Consider the following 17355-nt stretch of genomic DNA (forward strand, 5'->3'; position numbering starts at 1 on the left):
GTAGGTGGACTTATCCCAGTAGACAAAGATTGCCTCCTCAGAGCTTACTCAGCATGAAACCCCAAACCAGCTAACACTTGAGCATGGGGGAAATTCCCCCTACCTTTCTCTGCTTGTACTTCTGGAGAATCCAATGACTGCAGGTTTGGCAGCATGGTTGTAGTTACTTCTCCACCTCCACTACCTGACAGATGGAGCTGAATTTTCCTGGAGACCTGTAGGTCCAGGACCAGACAGGATGATGCTTAGTAGTGGTGGGTGCATTTATCCCAGGAGGCCCAAATGACCTTCTCAGAGTGTAGTCAGCACCAAGCAGCTGAAACCCCAAACCAGTTGCCAATTTGGTTGAACAACCATTTTTCATTCAATAAATTTAAAAAAAAAATGTGAGAAGCCCACATCAGCCCCAGGTAGCTCACACGTAAGCCAGGTGTCACTGGGAGGTGAGTTCTAGCCACTGCCCTCCTCTTTCCACTGACGTGGGGCCTGACATTCTAGACACCAGCTACAGACAGATTCTGCAGCCAGGTGTCTGACCCTACACTGGCTGTTGCATCCATGCTCTCGAGAGACTTTGGGCACTGGGGACATGAGTCTCATCTCTCTTCACCCCCAAGGGCTCACAGGAAAAACAGCTGCCTGCTGGACACATTATGTTCTTTTTTCTCCAAGGTACTGATTACACTAATGTACTTCATCGGGGTGTCCTCCTCCTCCTCCAGGAGCTACACGTTCGTGCCTCAGCTGGGAAAGACTGTGTGGGAATCTTAAGGCAGCTGAAGGAAGTCCTGAAAGGCAAGTGGACCAACAGGACTAAATTTACCACCTCTCTCTGTGTCTAATAATTTAGAATGAGACTTTCAAAAGGGGTCCAAAGTCTATTTCTTTTGGTGCCTTCGGTAATGCCAGCTCCCATGAATTGATGTGAATGAATTGTGGCATGCTCATTTCCATGACAACATCCATGTATTTGCCAATATTTTCACAAATCCCCAGGGCTGTTCCAACACACACAGGCTGAGGTTTTCAAAAGAGCCTGAGGGAATTAGGACTCCAAATGCTATTGCTTTTCAATGGACCTGGGCACCAAAACTGCCTTAGCCCCCATTGAACGTCCCTGCAACCCTAAACATATCTAATGAGCCTTCCACTACTTGTCCCAAACCTCGTTTCATCCATTATTTATGCAGAGGAGAATAGCATGAATTCCTTCCTGAAGTGCTGTGAAGTGAGTGAGACCTTGGATTTGAAGAGCTGGGAAGAGAGAATGCTGGAGTTCGCTGAACTCATCTGTATTTTTGAAAAGGAACTTGGAGGCAAGTTTTATAGGAACTTTTCTCAGTTAGACGGGGCTTCTCAAAGCCATCCAGCCCATTGACTTTCCAAATTATTGCTCCAGATGTGGGAGCAAAGAACCAGATGTGCCCTAAAAAGAAGAAAATTATTCATTTAACTATTTCCTTCCATAATTCATTATTTCAAGTGTGTCAGCTCTTTTTTCTACTATTTCCCCCCTCACATTAAGAAAGAAAACCAAAAAAATTATGATAACCAGTATCTGGTTAAAGGTTAGGAAACAAAGACTAGGAATAAATAGTCATTTTTCACAATGAAGACAGGTAAATAGTGGTGTCCCCCAAGGATCTGTGCTGGGACCAGGGCTGTGGAACATATTCATAAATGATCTGGAGAAAGGAAAAAATAGTGTAATGGCAAAACTTGCAGATGATACAAAGTTACTCAAGATAGTTAAGTCCAAATCAGACTGAGAAGAGTTACAAAGGGACCTCAAAAAACCAAGTGACAGGGCAAGAAAATTACAGATGAAATTAAATGTTGATAAATGCAAAGTAATGCACATTGGAAAACATTATCTCAACTCTATATGATGGAGTCTAAATTAGCTGTTACCACTCAAGAAAGAGATCTTGGAGTCATTGTCAATAGTTCTCTGAAATCATCCACTCAATGTGCTCAAAAAAACAAAACAACCCCCCAAACAAACAAACAAACAAACACAAACAAAAACAGAGTGTTGGGAATCATTAGGAAAGGGATAGATAATAACACAGAAAATATCATAATGCCTATACATAAATCCATGGTACACCCACATCTTGAACACTGCGTGCTGCTCTGGTTACCCCGTCTCAGAAAAGATATATTAGAGTTGGAAAAGGTTCAGAAAAGGGAAACATAAATGATTAGGGGTATAGAACAGCTTCCGTATGAAGAGAGATTAAAAAGAGGGGGAATGTTCTGCCTGAAAAAAAGACGAATGAGGGGAGATATGACAGCTCTATAAAATCATAACTTGTGGGGGACAAAATGAATAGAGAAGTGTTATTTACCATTTCACATAGCACATGAACCAGGCATCACCCAATGAAATTAATAGGCAATTGGGTTCAAAAAAGAATTAGAACAGTTCATGAAGGCCAGGTCCATCAATGGCTATTAGGCAAGATGGTCAGGAATACAACCCAATGATCTGGGTGTCCCCAAAGCTCTGACTACTAGAAGCTGGGATTGCATGACAGGGGATAGAGCAGTAAGTAAATTGCCCTGTTCTGTTCATTCCCTCTGGCCATTCATACGTTCTTATGTAAAGCCCTCAGGGTCCTTTGCCAATGTCTCCTAACACGGACATTCAAAAAGTTCAAGCTTTATAGCCATTAACACAAATTGTCACACCACACGTCAAAATATATAAATTAAATATACTTAAATCAAACTGGGAATTCCCACAGTGTTCTTGCCAGCAAGTTAAAGAAGTATGGGCTGGATAAATGGACTATAAGGTGGATAGAAAACTGGCTAGATCGTTGGGCTCAATGGGTCCATGTCTAGTTGGCAGCCGGTATCAAGCGGAGTGCCCCAAGGATCGGTCCTGGGGCCAGTTTTGTTCAATATCTTCATTAATGATCTGGAGGATGGCGTGGACTGCCTCTCAGCAAGTTTTCAGATGACACTAAACTGGGAGGAGTGGTAGATATGCTGGAGGGTAGGGATAGGATACAGAGGGACCTAGACAAATTAGAGGATTGGGCCAAAAAAAACCTGATGAAGTTCAACAAGGACAATTGCAGAGTCCTGCACTTAGGACGGAAGAATCCCATGCACTGCTACAGACTAGGGTCTTAGTGGCTAGGCAGCAGTTTTGCAGAAAACGACCTAGGGGTTACAGTGGATAAGAAGCTGGACTCAAAGGTGTGCCCTTGTTGCCAAGAAGGCTAACGGCTTTTTGGACAATATAAATAGGAGTATTGCCAGCAGATGGAGGGACGTGATCATTCCTCTCTATTCAACAATGGTGAGGCCTCATCTGGACTGCAGTGTCCAGTTCTGGGACCCCGTCTACAAGAAGGATGTGGAAAAATTAGAAGAGTCCAGTGGAAGGCAACAAAAATGATTAGGGGGCTGGAGCACATGACTTATGAGGAGAGGCTGAGGGAACTGGGATTGTTTCGTCTGCAGAAGAGAAGATTGAGGGTGGATTTGATAGCTGCTTTCAATTACCTGAAAGGGGGTTCCAAAGAGCATGGATCTAGACAGTTCTCAGTGGTAGCAGATGACAGAATAAGGTGTAATTGTCTCAAGTTGCAGTGGGAGAGGTTTAGGCTGGATATTAGGAAAAACTTTTTTATTAGGAGGGTGGTGAAGCACTGGAATGGGTTACCTAGGGAGGTAGTGGAATCTCCTTCCTTAGAAGTTTTTAAGGTTAGGCTTGACAAAGGCCTGTCTGGGATGATTTAGTTGGGGATTGGTCCTGCTTTGAGCAGGGGGTTGGACTAGATGACCTCCTGAAGTCCCTTCCAACCGTCATATTCTATGATTCTATGAAGCTCAAATGAGTTCTCAAGCAATATTTTTCATGTTTTTGCCTCTCTGACCATTTCTGTTATCGTAGATGGAATTTTTTTTATCCAAGTGAGTGTCCTATGAAATTGACATTTACTGATAAAAATCTAATCCTTCCAAGTCTAATAATAGTTAAGAAATAAGGAATCCCACAAAAGAAATAGAGACGCTGAATAAGAGTGCTTGACAGTTTCAGGGCCAAATTTTTAAAGGCATTTAAGCATGGAGTGGGATGTCTAAAAGCATCTAGGCACCTAACTCCCACTGATTTAAAAATCCCACTAGGTGCTTAAATATTTCTTTTCAAATCTGGCCTGGAGGGAGTTTGCTGTAATTTTAGAGAACGCAAGGACATTTAGAACTTATCCTAAAATCATACAATATTGAAGGAGAGTGGCCGTTAAGTAACTAGCAGCTTTAGAGGTCTTTGAGTAAACAAAGGCTAATCCTACTTTTGGAGAAAGTAAATTCAGTGATTAACTTTCTGTTAATGATCAATAGAATTGTTGACAGTACAATTTATTTATTTATTTTTTACAAGCATGGTAAGAAGCACAATGTCAGGTGTTCTAGGTCTGGTAATTCAACCAAGGTAAAGAGTTATTTCTAAAAGAGAATATTTTCCATCAGTTAATCCATTTTGTTCTTGATTCAGAACAAACCCCAACATTTCAAATTTCTCTGTGAAAAGACCCTGGAGTTGTGGGTTCCCCCTGATCCCAGGCAGTCTTCTGGCCAGCCCATTCACTCCCGACCCACTGCTCTCTCCTCAAACCCCAGCCCCATTCCAAGTCCTGTCATAGCAAAACTGGTCCTCAGTTATGCCTGTGAAAATGCAAAGAAACATCCATTGTCAGTGCGGGCTGCACCCACTCCTAACAGCCCAGCAAGTGGGAGTCCCTTCATCCTGGCAGCACAGTGTCTGTCAGTTGGTCTGGGAGCTAGAAAATCAGACAGACTGAGTCCAGCAGCCCCGAAGCAGAATAACCTCTGTGTGTATTGCCCTGCAAGGGGCACCATGCTACCTGAGTGCCTTTTTATCAACAAATACCTGTCTCTGTCCCTACTCACACCTACTAGCAACTGAGAGGAAGAAAGGAATTCAGTGTGCAGACTTCCCCTAGCTATGTCTTTGTACTTATTTTCAGCTTTGATTTTTATTGTGATTTTTCTTGCCTAATAGAATATGTATGGAGTGTATGGCAATTGTTATGGAAAACCGTGACCTGTATCTGCTTCTGGACATGGGGGTACACCAACAACTTTCTGTACACAGATAGTAAGCAAAATCCATTTGAATTGCACTTTCCCCATTTGTTTCTACATCTGCAGTATGAATTTTCCTGTTTCTCAAGGTTCTGTTTTAACAGAGAATAGATTAAACAGACAGTAATTAGAAAAAGGCAGCCGTGTTGTCTAATGGGCATAGAAGGCAGCAGAGGGTGAGAGACAGGAAAGGGGCAACTATACTGTGTAATGGATTGCAGGGGGCAGCAGAGGGTTGTGGAATGAAACAATTTTAAAATTTCAACTCTTTTTTTGTGGCAGGGAAGCAGATATTTTTCATTTTTTGACCAACTCCAATTGCCTTTTTGAGTGTTCATGGGAAGCAAATAAAAGGGACTTCATATGAAACCTGAAGGGACTGTGGGGCTTTTGTTTGACAGATAATTGTCAGTGCACCGTTGCTGTGTTTGCCCCACTCTGTTGTGAGCTAGTGTATTTTACTCTCGTAAAGTAAAAAAAATCGAACAGTGGAAGTGCTGGGTATTAATATGATTCAGAATTTGCCCTGAGTCAGAACTTCGTTATAAGGGAGCCGGGATTCTCCTAAAATGGAGACTTACCAAACGCTGGCTCAAATATGTGTTTGTTGATGATGCCCATGTGTCACTGAGCTGGTTTAGATGCTAATTTCACAAAAGTAGAGCTGAGGTTTTTCAAGGAGGCTCAGGGCAAAGTTTTGGTGCCTAAAGGTATTGATTGACACCTGGGGTTAATGGGATTCAGACACCGAGGCCCAGCGTGTTAAAGGTATTTAAGCATCAATGTGGTCAGCATTGCAACACCAAAGTGCTTTAGGACTATAGACAGCCAATGGGATTTTGGTTCCTAAGTGCCTAAATCCCTTTGAAAATTTGATATTATGCTCCTAAATCTGTTAGGTGCTGAGGACAGAAGTGTCTAAACACCTTTATCAATGTGGGCACTGGGCACTTCTGAATACCCACTGGGCCTATCTTTGTATCTTTAGGCAACACCCTACCTTTGCAAGTCTGGCCCCTTGTGGTAATTACAGAAGCATGCAAGCAGGGTAGGCACCTAACTCCCACTAGTTTCAAATGGAATTTGGTGCCTGACAGTGACCATGATGAGGGACATCATGCCTAACGGCTAGAGCAGGAGTCATGCCCAGTGGTGACAGCAGGCATCAGTAGCCAGGAATCGGAGCCAACGGTCAGTGCCAGAGTCAAAGGCAGGGGGCCAGTGCCGAGGGTCAAATACAGAGTCAGAGGCCAGGTATCAGAGCCAATTACCTGGAGCAAGACCAGGTGGGTGCAAGGCTTGGCAAAGGGCAGGAGCAGGAGCTCTCCCAGCCAGGGGTGAATGCTTTGAGCTGCCAGCACCCTGCCACTGGTCATAAGAGCAAGTCTGCAGATCCCCACAGCCAGTCGGGGGGTTGGGCTAATCAGGCGACTCAGCGGGGGCCCAATTGTGCTCATTCGACTGTGGAGGGGAGTGGGGGGCAGGCTAGGTCTGGGTCCTTACTCTTGACAGAAGTGCCTTAGGAAATCCCACTAGGAGTTTATCTGCCAGCTTAGGCGCCTTTGAAAATGCACATGGAATTCAGGGGGATTTGGGCATCTCACTAATTGTGACCCCTTGGAAAAATCACAGCCTAAAACAATATGTGGATGCTCTTTCGCAGGTAAAGCCCAGTCTACTGGATTGACCAACAAAGAATTCATCCACTTGATCGATGCCGGCCTTGCCATAAATTCCGCCTACCCCCTCATTCTGCGCCCAGACAGGAAAGTGAAACTGATCCTCTCCTTTGACTTCAGCGACGGGGATCCTTTCGAGGTAACTTTTGTTATTTATTGTGTTGTCTCCCAAGACCACAATCAGGATCAATCACTGCACAAATACCCAGGACTTGGCCTGTAACCCAGTGAGGTTACACTGTTGTTAGCAGCAGTCATTTGGATTCCCAGAAAGTGCTGTGAGGATCAAAATTTGAGATGTGTGGGCGTATAGGATCCACTGGGAATATTTACCTTATTCCCTGCAAGGTCTCTTGGGTTTGGGGAAAGGCCGTGTGACCAGTCATGACCTCTCTTTCCCTTTGGATATCAAGGAAGAAGAGGAAATTCCTTGAACTTCAGTTTTACTCTGTGTAAAATTGGCAACTGCTTACTCCACAGATATGCCCCTGTGTGTATCACAGTCCTGGCTGATGTGCTAAATGACAGTCATTAGGTTTAACCAATTTTTTATTTCTGTTAGCACTAAAGAGCCAAGAGCGCTCTAGTAGGAGGAGACGGGGTCAGTAGAAATGTGAACTAAGTTCCAATAACTCAGTTAGAACTCTGCAAACTCTGCAAACTCGCTAACCTCAGTCTCCATAGGTGATATTATCTCCCTCTAGTGGCTGCAGCTAATATACCACTTTGCTACTTTGATTACATGGAACAAGAGTTTTCCTATAGGTGAATTAGTAAAAAACAAAACAAAACAAAACAAAAATCAAACTTGTGCTTTTGGAGCTGAAGCTCTGGGTTTTGATTTCTGTTCATTACCATGGGCTGAGGTTTTCAAAGCCACCTAAGGGATTAATTTTAATGGGAACTGGGCATCCACATCCCTTAGGAGCTTTTGAAAACCTCAGCCACAATATATGCTTTGCTATACAAGGATTCTGGTTACAGAGATATGGCAACAGGGTCATGTCTGGTTTCCATGGACGCCCTCGATTAGTCAGTTTCTTAGAGGCTCCTTTGAATGTTTGTACACTATAGGTTAGGGGTATTTTTAAAGCTCTAACCTGACCATATTAGTGGCATCATGTTTTATTAGTGGAAATGGCCATTTATTTATTTATTTATTTATTTATTTTAAAATCACTTTTCCCTCCTTCCCAGACCATTAAGAAAACTGCCAAGTATTGTGAGACAAATAACATCCCATTTCCCGAGATAAACCCAGAAGAGATTAAGGACATTGATAACCCCTCTGACTGCTACATCTTCAAAGGAAAAGATGTTCCTACCGTCATGCACTTCCCACTCTTCAACAACAAAAATTGTCCAGGTAACTTAATTGTACATCTCTTCTAAAACTCTATGGGCTAGATTCACAAAGGGACTTTGGTGCCTCATTGCCGGTTTAGCTACCTAAATGTCAGGATCAGGCCTCACCGGAAATCACAAAACCCCTGCTCAGCTGCCACCAGACTCTATAGGAGTCTATACTTGCTCAGGGCCTAAAATTTGCAGAAAAGTTCTCTCAGTGTATGTGTTTCTGTCTCTGGGCATGTCCACTGCTGCCCCATCCCAGGCTTCCAGATGCACGAAGAGAGGCATTTCTCTGCCTCACTTGGCTGTGGCAGACGTGCTGAGGCATGGGCTGCAGGATCAGGCCCCTGTGTGCTATCTCTCAGGCGAATGCCAAAACCACTGAGCAGGGGGATATTGTGATGTGGGAATCCGTCAGTATCTCCTGTTGTAGTTGTTCCACTTTGGATAAATAATTGGAGAGTCTGCGGAGCAGGGGGACTGGATGCTGGGCCCCCAACAACCCATGTAAGTGCTATAACCACCGGGCTATAGAGTGTCTGTCGTCACAGCTGAGAACCCCAAGCAGAGACAAGCGCCTTCCTCCAGCCTGGACTTGGGTGCTGAGTTTGTGGATCACTTTCCCAGGAGCCTGTCGCTCTTCGTTCATTGCACCAGGAGCCTGGGCGCCTAACTCAGCCTGTGCGAATCCCAGTGATTTTATAGGGGTCTAAAATTTTATAGGCACCATGACTCTCAGTAACCCAACACCTGAGTTCTGCTGTGAACCTCACCCCATGTGTCTGGTAGGAGCTCACTGACTGAAATGGAGCTTCTCCTGGCTGACACTGATGGACATGAGCAGAGGAGCTCAGGTATTGCCACTGTCTACCAGACCAGGGTCCATCTAGCTCTCTGTCCTGACTCTGACAGTGTCCAACACGACATGAATCACAAGGAAGGGCACAAAACCCCATAATAAAAAATTACAATTAAACCTTTCCCAGGGAAATAGTTTTCGTATGGGCTAATGCAGGCAGGTTTATATCTTTTGCATTCTCTTTTAATCCATGGATGTTTACACAATATCCAACCCTTCCTACGATCCTATTGTGACCGGCCCATGGTAGTCCCTGCAACAATGAGTTCCACAGGTCAGCAAAATAATCCCACCTGTTTTAAATGTGCTGCTTTTCAATTCATTGAGAGTCACCCTGCGGTCAGAAACTAGGCCCTTTGGTTCATGCTAATCAAGACAAAGGTGCAAGTTCTTACTGATCAATGTTTTAAAAAAACGTATATATATTTTACTCAAATAGAACGGATTTCTCTAGATTTCCACTCTTTGTAACTGAGAGGAGATGTGGCAGGACAGGCCATCTTCAGTGGGGAGTGGAAAGGGCACCTAACTGCTGTCACTTACACTTCCTCTTGGCCTGTCAACATGTGAATTACATGAGATACAGACTCCCTTGTACTCATTGGACAGATTCAGCTTTGACCTGCTGCACTGGTCATGTAATGGCAGATTCTCACAAGGACTTGGGCACCTAACTCCCATCAATCTTCCAGCTGCCCAGCAAACAAAGGTGTCTGGAAAATCTTTGTTTTTCCTAGTTTGCAAAGGGAAGGGAAATAAAATAGATAAACTGAGGAGGGTAGAATCATAGAATCTCAGGGTTGGAAGGGACCTCAGGAGGTCATCTAGTCCAACTCCCTGCTCAAAGCAGGACCAATCCCCAACTAAATCATCCCAGTCAGGGCTTTGTCAAGCCTGACCTTAAAAACTTCTAAGGAAGGAGATTCCACCACCTCCCTAGGTAACCCATTCCAGTGCTTCACCACCCTCCGAGTGAAAAAGTTGTTCCTAATATCCAACCTAAACCTCCCCCACTACAACTTGAGACCATTACTCCTTGTTCTATCATCAGGTACCACTGAGAACAGTCTAGATCCATCTTCTTTGGAACCCCTTTCAGGTAGTTGAAAGCAGCTATCAAATCCCCCCTCATTCTTCTCTTCTGCAGACTAAACAATCCCAGTTCCTTCAGCCTCTCCTCATAAGTCATGTGCTCCAGCCCCCTAATCATTTTTGTTGCCCTCCGCTGGACTCTTCCAATTTTTCCACCTCCTTCTTGTAATGTGGGGCCAAAACTGGACACAGTACTCCAGATGAGGCCTCACCAATGTCGAATAGAGGGGAATGATCACGTCCCTCGATCTGCTGGCATTGCCCCTACTTATGCAGCCCAAAATGTAGGGAAGATGTGGACAGGGACTTATCTGTAGTGACAGAGTATGTGGAGAAAGCTAGTGTACTCAATGCTTTTTTTGCCTCTGTCTTCACAGACAAGGTCAGCTCCCAGACAACTGCACTCTGCAGCATGGTATGGGGAGGAGGTGACCAGCTCTCTGTGGAGAAAGAAGTAGTTCGGGACTATTTAGGAAAGCTGGACGAGCACAAGTCCATGGGGCCGGATGCACTGCATCCGAGGGTGCTAAAGGAGTTGGCCGATGAGATTGCAGAACCATTGGCCATTATCTTTGAAAAATCATGGCGATCGGGGGAGGTCCCGGATGACTGGAAAAAAGCTAATGTAGTGCCCATCTTTAAAAAAGGGAAGAAGGAAGATCCAGGGAACTACAGGCCAGTCTGTCTCACCTCAGTCCCTGGAAAAATCATGGAACAGGTCCTCAAGGAATCAATTCTGAACCACTTAAAGGAGGGGAAAGTGATCAGGAACAGTCAGCATGGAATCACCAAGGGCAAGTCATACCTGACTAACCTAATTGCCTTCTATGATGAGATAACTGGTTCTGTGGATGAGGGGAAAGCAGTGGATGTGCTATTTCTGGACTTTAGCAAAGCTTTTGATACAGTCTCCCACAGTATTCTTGCCAGTAAGTTAAAGAAGTATGGGCTGGATGAATGGACGGTAAGGTGGATAGAAAACTGGCTAGATGGTCGGGCTCAACAGGTAGTGATCAATGGTTCCATGTCTAGTTGGCAGCTGGTATCAAGTGGAGTGCCCCAAGGATCGGTGCTGGGGCCAGTTTTGTTCAATATCTTCATTAATGATCTGGAGGATGGTGTGGACTGCACCCTCAGCAAGTTTGCAGATTACACTAAACCTGGGAGGAGTGGTTGATAAGCTGGAGGGTAGGGATAGGATACAGAGGGACCTAGACAAATTAGAGGATTGGGCCAAAAGAAATATGATGAGGTTCAACAAGGACAAGTGCAGAGTCCTGCACTTAGGACGGAAGAATCCCATGCACTGCTACAGACTAGGGACCAAATGGCTGGGCAGCAGTTCTGCAGAAAAGGACCTAGGGGTTATGGTGGATGAAAAGTTGAATATGAGTCAACAGTGTGTCCTTGTTGCCAAGAAGGCTAATGGCATTTTGGGTTGTATAAGTAGGGGCATTTCCAGCAGATCAAGGGATGTGATCATTCCCATCTATTCAGCACTGGTGAGGCCTCATTTGGAGTACTGTGTCTAGTTTTGGGCCCCACACTACAAGAAGGATGTGGATAAATTGGAGAGAGTCCAGCGGAGGGCAACAAAAATGATTAGGGGGCTGGAGCACATGACTTATGAGGAGAGGCTGAGGGAACTGGGATTGTTTAGTCTGCAGAAGAAAAGAATGAGGGGGGATTTGATAGCTGCTTTCAACTACCTGAAAGGGGGTTCCAAAGTGGATGGATCTAGACTGTTCTCAGTGGTAGAAGATGACAGAACAAGGAGTAATGGTCTCAAGTTGCAGAGGGGGAGGTTTAGGTTGGACATTAGGAAAAACTTTTTCACTCGGAGGGTGGTGAGGAACTGGAATGGGTTACCTAGGGAACCTCCTTCCTTAGAGGTTTTTAAGGTCAGGCTTGACAAAGCCCTGGCTGGGATGATTTAGTTGGGTTTGGTCCTGCTTTGAGCAGGGGGTTGGACTAGATGACCTCCTGAGGTCCCTTCCAACCCTGATATTCTATGATTCTATGTAGAGCATCTTCTTATGGCCAGGTGTGAGCATAATGTCTCTTTCCCCATCTGGAGTCCCCAGCTGATGGTCACCTTTTCCCAGGGCTCAGCCTTTGGGTCAGGTCATAATTTAAATCCACCCATTCCAGTGTACCAGCGTCCCAGAAAAAAGTCTAGTGTCCTTATATCAGGTCTCTGGCACCAACTCTAGTCCTAGGGAGCTTGAGCAACCTTACCACATGGCTTCCAGTCGTCCTTTTCTCCTTTTCAAGGACTTCATGCCGTTCTCCTGTGGCTGGTAGGGGAACCCTGGCCCACACACTCCACCGGCTTGCAGCCCAGGGACCCAATAACCAACAGTCATGGTCTGCTCCTTCACAGGCCTTCTTCCTCCAAACCTCTCTAGGTTCGGCCTTCTTTCAGGGCCAGGCTCTCCCCTGGAATCCCCTAACAAAAATCCCAAGATAAAAGGATGAACTCAAGCCAATTTCTACCCTCCTCAGGCTTGGCCTCTCATCCTTCCCTGCTGCTTTGTTCCTCTGCTGAGCAGCTCCCAGGGCTCTTTCCCTGATTCTCCAAATCCTGTCCTTTGTTCAGGGCTTAGTACTGGAGCCTGCTTTGTTCCAGTAGTTGCTATCTCTCATTGCCTCTTGCCAGATTTCCAAACTCAGGAGACCATCTCTGGGGCCAAATCTCTTCCATATCTCTCCACTCCCTAACTCAGAGAGAGGTACCCCTTGCAGCCCCCTCGTCACTGAAACTCCTGCCTTAATGGAGCTCACCTAGCACCTTCCTCAGCTGGCACTCACCTTCAGTTAAGTCTGGTTCTCCCTCCAGGTGCAGCCAGGTAACATAATTGGCCCAAGTTAACCCTTTCAGGGCCTTTGTGGCCTACATAGTCAATCACACCAGTGTATACAGATAGATAGATAGATAGATAGATAGATAGATTGTATTGGCATAGCCTAACTATCTATCTGGCTAGCTAGCTAGATAAGCTCTCTTAAAAGCATGAGATGGGCTTAAATCATGAAATTGTTAAGAAAACATTAAATGCCTGGTTATTTGTATTTGTTTGCTGGTTTCTGCACCTTTACAGTACATCAGTGTCACATTATCAGGCTTTTCTCTGAAACCTAAGGACTGGAAATTTACTTTTGAAAATAGAAATAACAGCTGCGATCCTCATCTAATCCTGATAACAGTCTTCAAAAATGTTAAGGGCTTTATAAAGAGGATGGGATCAACTATTCTCAATGTCCATTGAAGATAGGACAAGAAGTCATGGGCTTAATATGGAACCTGGGAGATTTAGGTTCACTATTAGAATCATAGAACTGTAAGGTTAGAAGGGACCACAAGAGTCATCTAGTCTAACACCCAGCCAAGATTCAGGATTTATTCTGTCTAAACCATCCTGGACAGATGGCTACCCAGCCTCCTTTTGAAAATCTCCAGTGAAGGAGATTCCACGACCTCCCTAAGCAGTTTATTCCATTGTCCTACCATTCTTACAATTAGGATTTTTTCCAGAGATTCAATCTAAATCTGCTGTGCTGTAGTTTGAACCTATTGCCTCTTATCCTGCCCTCTGTGGCAAGAGAGAACAACTTTGCTCCATCTTTTTTCATGAGAGCTGCTAGAGTTCCCTCCCCACTCTGAACTCTGGGGTACAGATGTGGGGACCCACATGAAAGACCGCCTTAGTTTATATTCCAACAGCTTAGGTTAAAAACGTCCCCAAGGCAAAAATTCCTGTTCTTGTACTTGGACAGTATTGCTGCCACCACCAAGTGATTTAAACAAAAATTCAGGGAGGGGCCAGTTGGAGCCCTACCTTCTCCAAATATCCCCCCAAGCCCCTTCACCCCTTTTCCTAGGGAGGCTTGAGAATAATATACTAACCAAATAGGTAAACAAAGTGAGCACAGACCAAATCCCTGGTTTTTAGGACACTGAAAATCAATCAGGTTCTTAAACAAAGAATTTTATTTAAAAAAAATAAAATAAAAGAATCACACCGGCAAAATCAGGATGGAAGATACCTTTACAGGTTAAATAAAAAGATTTAAACCACAGAGGATTCCCCTCTGACTCTGCTTCTCAGTTACAAAACAGGAATAAAATTACCTCTTAGCACAGGGATAATTCACAAGCTAAAACAAAAGCTAATCTAATGCATTTCCTTGCTATTACTTACAATTTCTGTAATTTTAGATGTATAATTTCAGGATCTTGTTAGGAGCTGGTTTACCTACTTGGTCTCTTTCTTTGTCCCAAGAGGGAACCAACCAAGAGCACAAACAAAACCTCCCCCCGACCATGTGAAAGTATCTTTTTTTCCACATTGGTCCTTCTGGTCAGGTGCCAACTAAGTTAAATGACCTGATTAACCCCTTACAGGTAAGGGGATTCTGTACCTCTGGCCAGGAGGGAGGTTATGTTACTGCATACATAAGGGTTGTTACACTTCCCTTTATATTTATGACAGGAGCCTTTTAAGTATCCTCCAAAGTGTTGGCAACCACTCTAGCTTTGTGTCATCTGCAAACTAGATAAGTATATTCTCTAGTTCTACATCCAGGTTATTAATGAAGATGTTAAACAACATTTAACACAGAACAGATCCCTGTGGAACCCCACTTGAGAACTCCCTCCAATCTACATCATTCCATTAATAGTTACTCTTTCTTTGAGGTTGTTTAACCAATTATGTATCTGCTTAATGATAGTTCTACCAAGTCTGCATTTCTCCAGCTTACTTATCTGAATGTCATGTAGGATTGTGTCAAAACCCTTGCTGATGTCAAGCTATATTATGTCCACTGCGTTCCCCCTATCCACCAAATCAGTTACTCTCTCAAAGAAAGAAATCAAGCTGGTTTGGCATGATTTCTTCTTGGTAAATCCATGCAGGCTGTTAGTGATCACCTCTTTGTCCTCTAGGTATTTGTGAATTTAATGTTTTAGACATTGTTCTAGTAGGTTCCCAAGTTCCCTGGCTCTACCATTCCCCCCCTTTTAAAGATGAGCTTGTCTCCAGCCTTCCAGGACCTCTCCTGTCATCCATGAGTTTATAAATATTATTGCCAGTGACTCCGAGATTTCTTCAGCTAATTCCTTCAGTACCATCGAGTAAATAGCATCAGGCCCTGATGATTTGAATTCATTCAAATTGGTCAGAAAATCTTTTACGTGTTTTTTACTTATGCAGATTTGCATCTCTTCCCCTTTATTGTCTATGTTGCTAGTCATCTGGTCATGTTTTTTTTTTTTCATGTGTGTGGGGGGTGTGGGGAACTAGGAAAAACTTTCTAATTCTCAGGGTAGTTACACTCTGGAATAGGCTTCCATGGGACATAGTAGAATCCTCAACTGAAGATTTTAGGAGCAGCTTGGACAAACAAATGTCAGGGATGGTCTAGGTTCACTTGGTCCTGCCTCAGCACAGGAAATTGGACTTAGTGACATCTCGAGATCCCTTTCAGCCCCACGTTTCTGTGATTCTAAGTAAACCTCAGGAGTTGGCCATGTTGTTCCCCTGCCTCTTTAGGTACCTGGATTCTATGGTTCTGGGAGCAGTCAAAGTGTAAAAGCAGTACCATTGTTTCCCTCTATTTGGCACTTACTTACCCACCTGTTTTATTCCTAGATAAAATAAAGGACTTCAGAGACACGTTTACCACCTTTACTTTATCCTACTCAGAGGACAATGTTAAAGTACTCCTCAAAAAAGCCAAGATGAATGTATCCAACAACAAGGAGAGGATTCTGAAGGAGATCCAGCAGATTGTGTCCTCCTCCACCAAGGAGTTTTAAAACCACATCTCTGTTTGGTTCCTGATCATGAAGGACAGAAATTCTGTGCCTGGCTCTGACTCACATTTCCCGAGAGGCTGTTCACTGTGACCACTTAGAACCTAAGTGCAGCAGGGAGGAGTTAGTTTCACTGTGTTGGGGTTTGTCTACATTACCCGCTGGATCCATGGGTAGCAATTGATCCAGCGGGGGGTCGATTTATTGTGTCTAGTCTCAATGTGATAAATTAACTGCCGAGTGCTCTCCTGTTGACTCCCGTACTCTACCAGGGCGAGAGGCGCAGCCGGAGTCAAAGACAGAGTGTCAGCATCAACTTACCACAGTGAAGACACCATGGCAAGTAGATCTAAGTATGTCAGCTTCAGCTACATTATTCACGTAGCTGAAGTTGCATAACTTAGATCGACCCCCTCCCTAGTGTAGACCAGGCCTTCAATTCACAAAGGGATTTAGGCACCTAACTGCCCTCCAGGTGCCTGAGTCCCAGATTTCGGCATCCCTGAGATTCACAAAACTCTTGCTCAGCTGCCACAGAACCCTGTAGTGTTTAAACTCCCTCAGCACCTAGTTGTTTCAGTGAAATTTCCCTGTGTGTCCATGTTTCAGCCTTGGGGCATGTGCACTACAGCTGCCATCTTTTTGTCCAGATTCCTAAGCCTCAGCTCAGTTGATTCCCAACTCAGGAAAGACAGCCATTCCTCTGCCTACCTCACCAGTGGAGCCGATGACCTCCCTCAGAACTGTTAGGCTAGTACTTAGCATCCTAAGATGGGATGGAGAAGACCACAGTTCAAGTCCCCTGTCTGCCTCAGGGGGAGAAGGGATTTGCAGAGGCATCTGCTACCTCTGAGGTGAGGGCCCTCCTCGCTGGGCATTGGGATAGTGTCATGGTGCAGGGGCGGGGGGGGGGATTGTGACTTCGCGTGAGAGAGCAAGGGAAAGAAACCTGATGACTGCTTCACTCCCCTCTGAGTTCACAGACCCGGGCTCTAGTTCCCCAGCTCTATAGCCCGCAGTGGTGGGTCCCACAGGCAAGCTATGCAGAGGAACACCTCTTCTTCTCTTAGTTTGTGCATTGCTGTCGGGCTTAGACATCTGTTAGCCTAGAACAGGGCAGCCATGCGCACACCCTCAGGCACCTAGGGAACTCTTACTGCCAAAACATGGGTGTCGACTGAGATAAGGCATCTACAGGATTCAGCGACATCTGAGTGGGGGTCTGGTGACACCTAGTGGGGCCTGATGCTGGACTTCTGGTGTGTAATATGGCAGCTAGGAGCCAAGTCCTTTTGTGAATGTAGCCCTGGCTATAGGATGATGAATTTGGTTAAATGTTCCTAGACAGATAGATAGTGGTGCTTATTAGACACATAAGTAGATATACAGTAGATGATGATGACATAGCTAGATAGATTTATATATAATAG

The 17355-nt window shown here is 44.7% G+C and overlaps 1 protein-coding gene across 1 annotated transcript in view; it reads left to right on the top strand.

Moving 5' to 3' along the window:
* The window catches only part of LOC120380093 (cytosolic phospholipase A2 gamma-like), a 32647-nt gene extending 16606 nt beyond the window's left edge, over positions 1–16041 (top strand). The window contains exons 10-15 of the mRNA XM_039497589.1: positions 673–795; positions 1191–1316; positions 5045–5140; positions 6791–6945; positions 8004–8172; positions 15762–16041. Of these exons, the coding sequence (XP_039353523.1) occupies positions 673–795; positions 1191–1316; positions 5045–5140; positions 6791–6945; positions 8004–8172; positions 15762–15928 (836 nt within the window). The 3' untranslated portion in view covers positions 15929–16041. The remainder of the gene's footprint in view (positions 1–672; positions 796–1190; positions 1317–5044; positions 5141–6790; positions 6946–8003; positions 8173–15761) is intronic.
* The last annotated feature ends 1314 nt before the right edge of the window (positions 16042–17355 follow it).

This window comes from Mauremys reevesii, linkage group 13 (assembly GCF_016161935.1).
Source record: "Mauremys reevesii isolate NIE-2019 linkage group 13, ASM1616193v1, whole genome shotgun sequence".
NCBI classification, from domain to species: domain Eukaryota; kingdom Metazoa; phylum Chordata; order Testudines; family Geoemydidae; genus Mauremys; species Mauremys reevesii.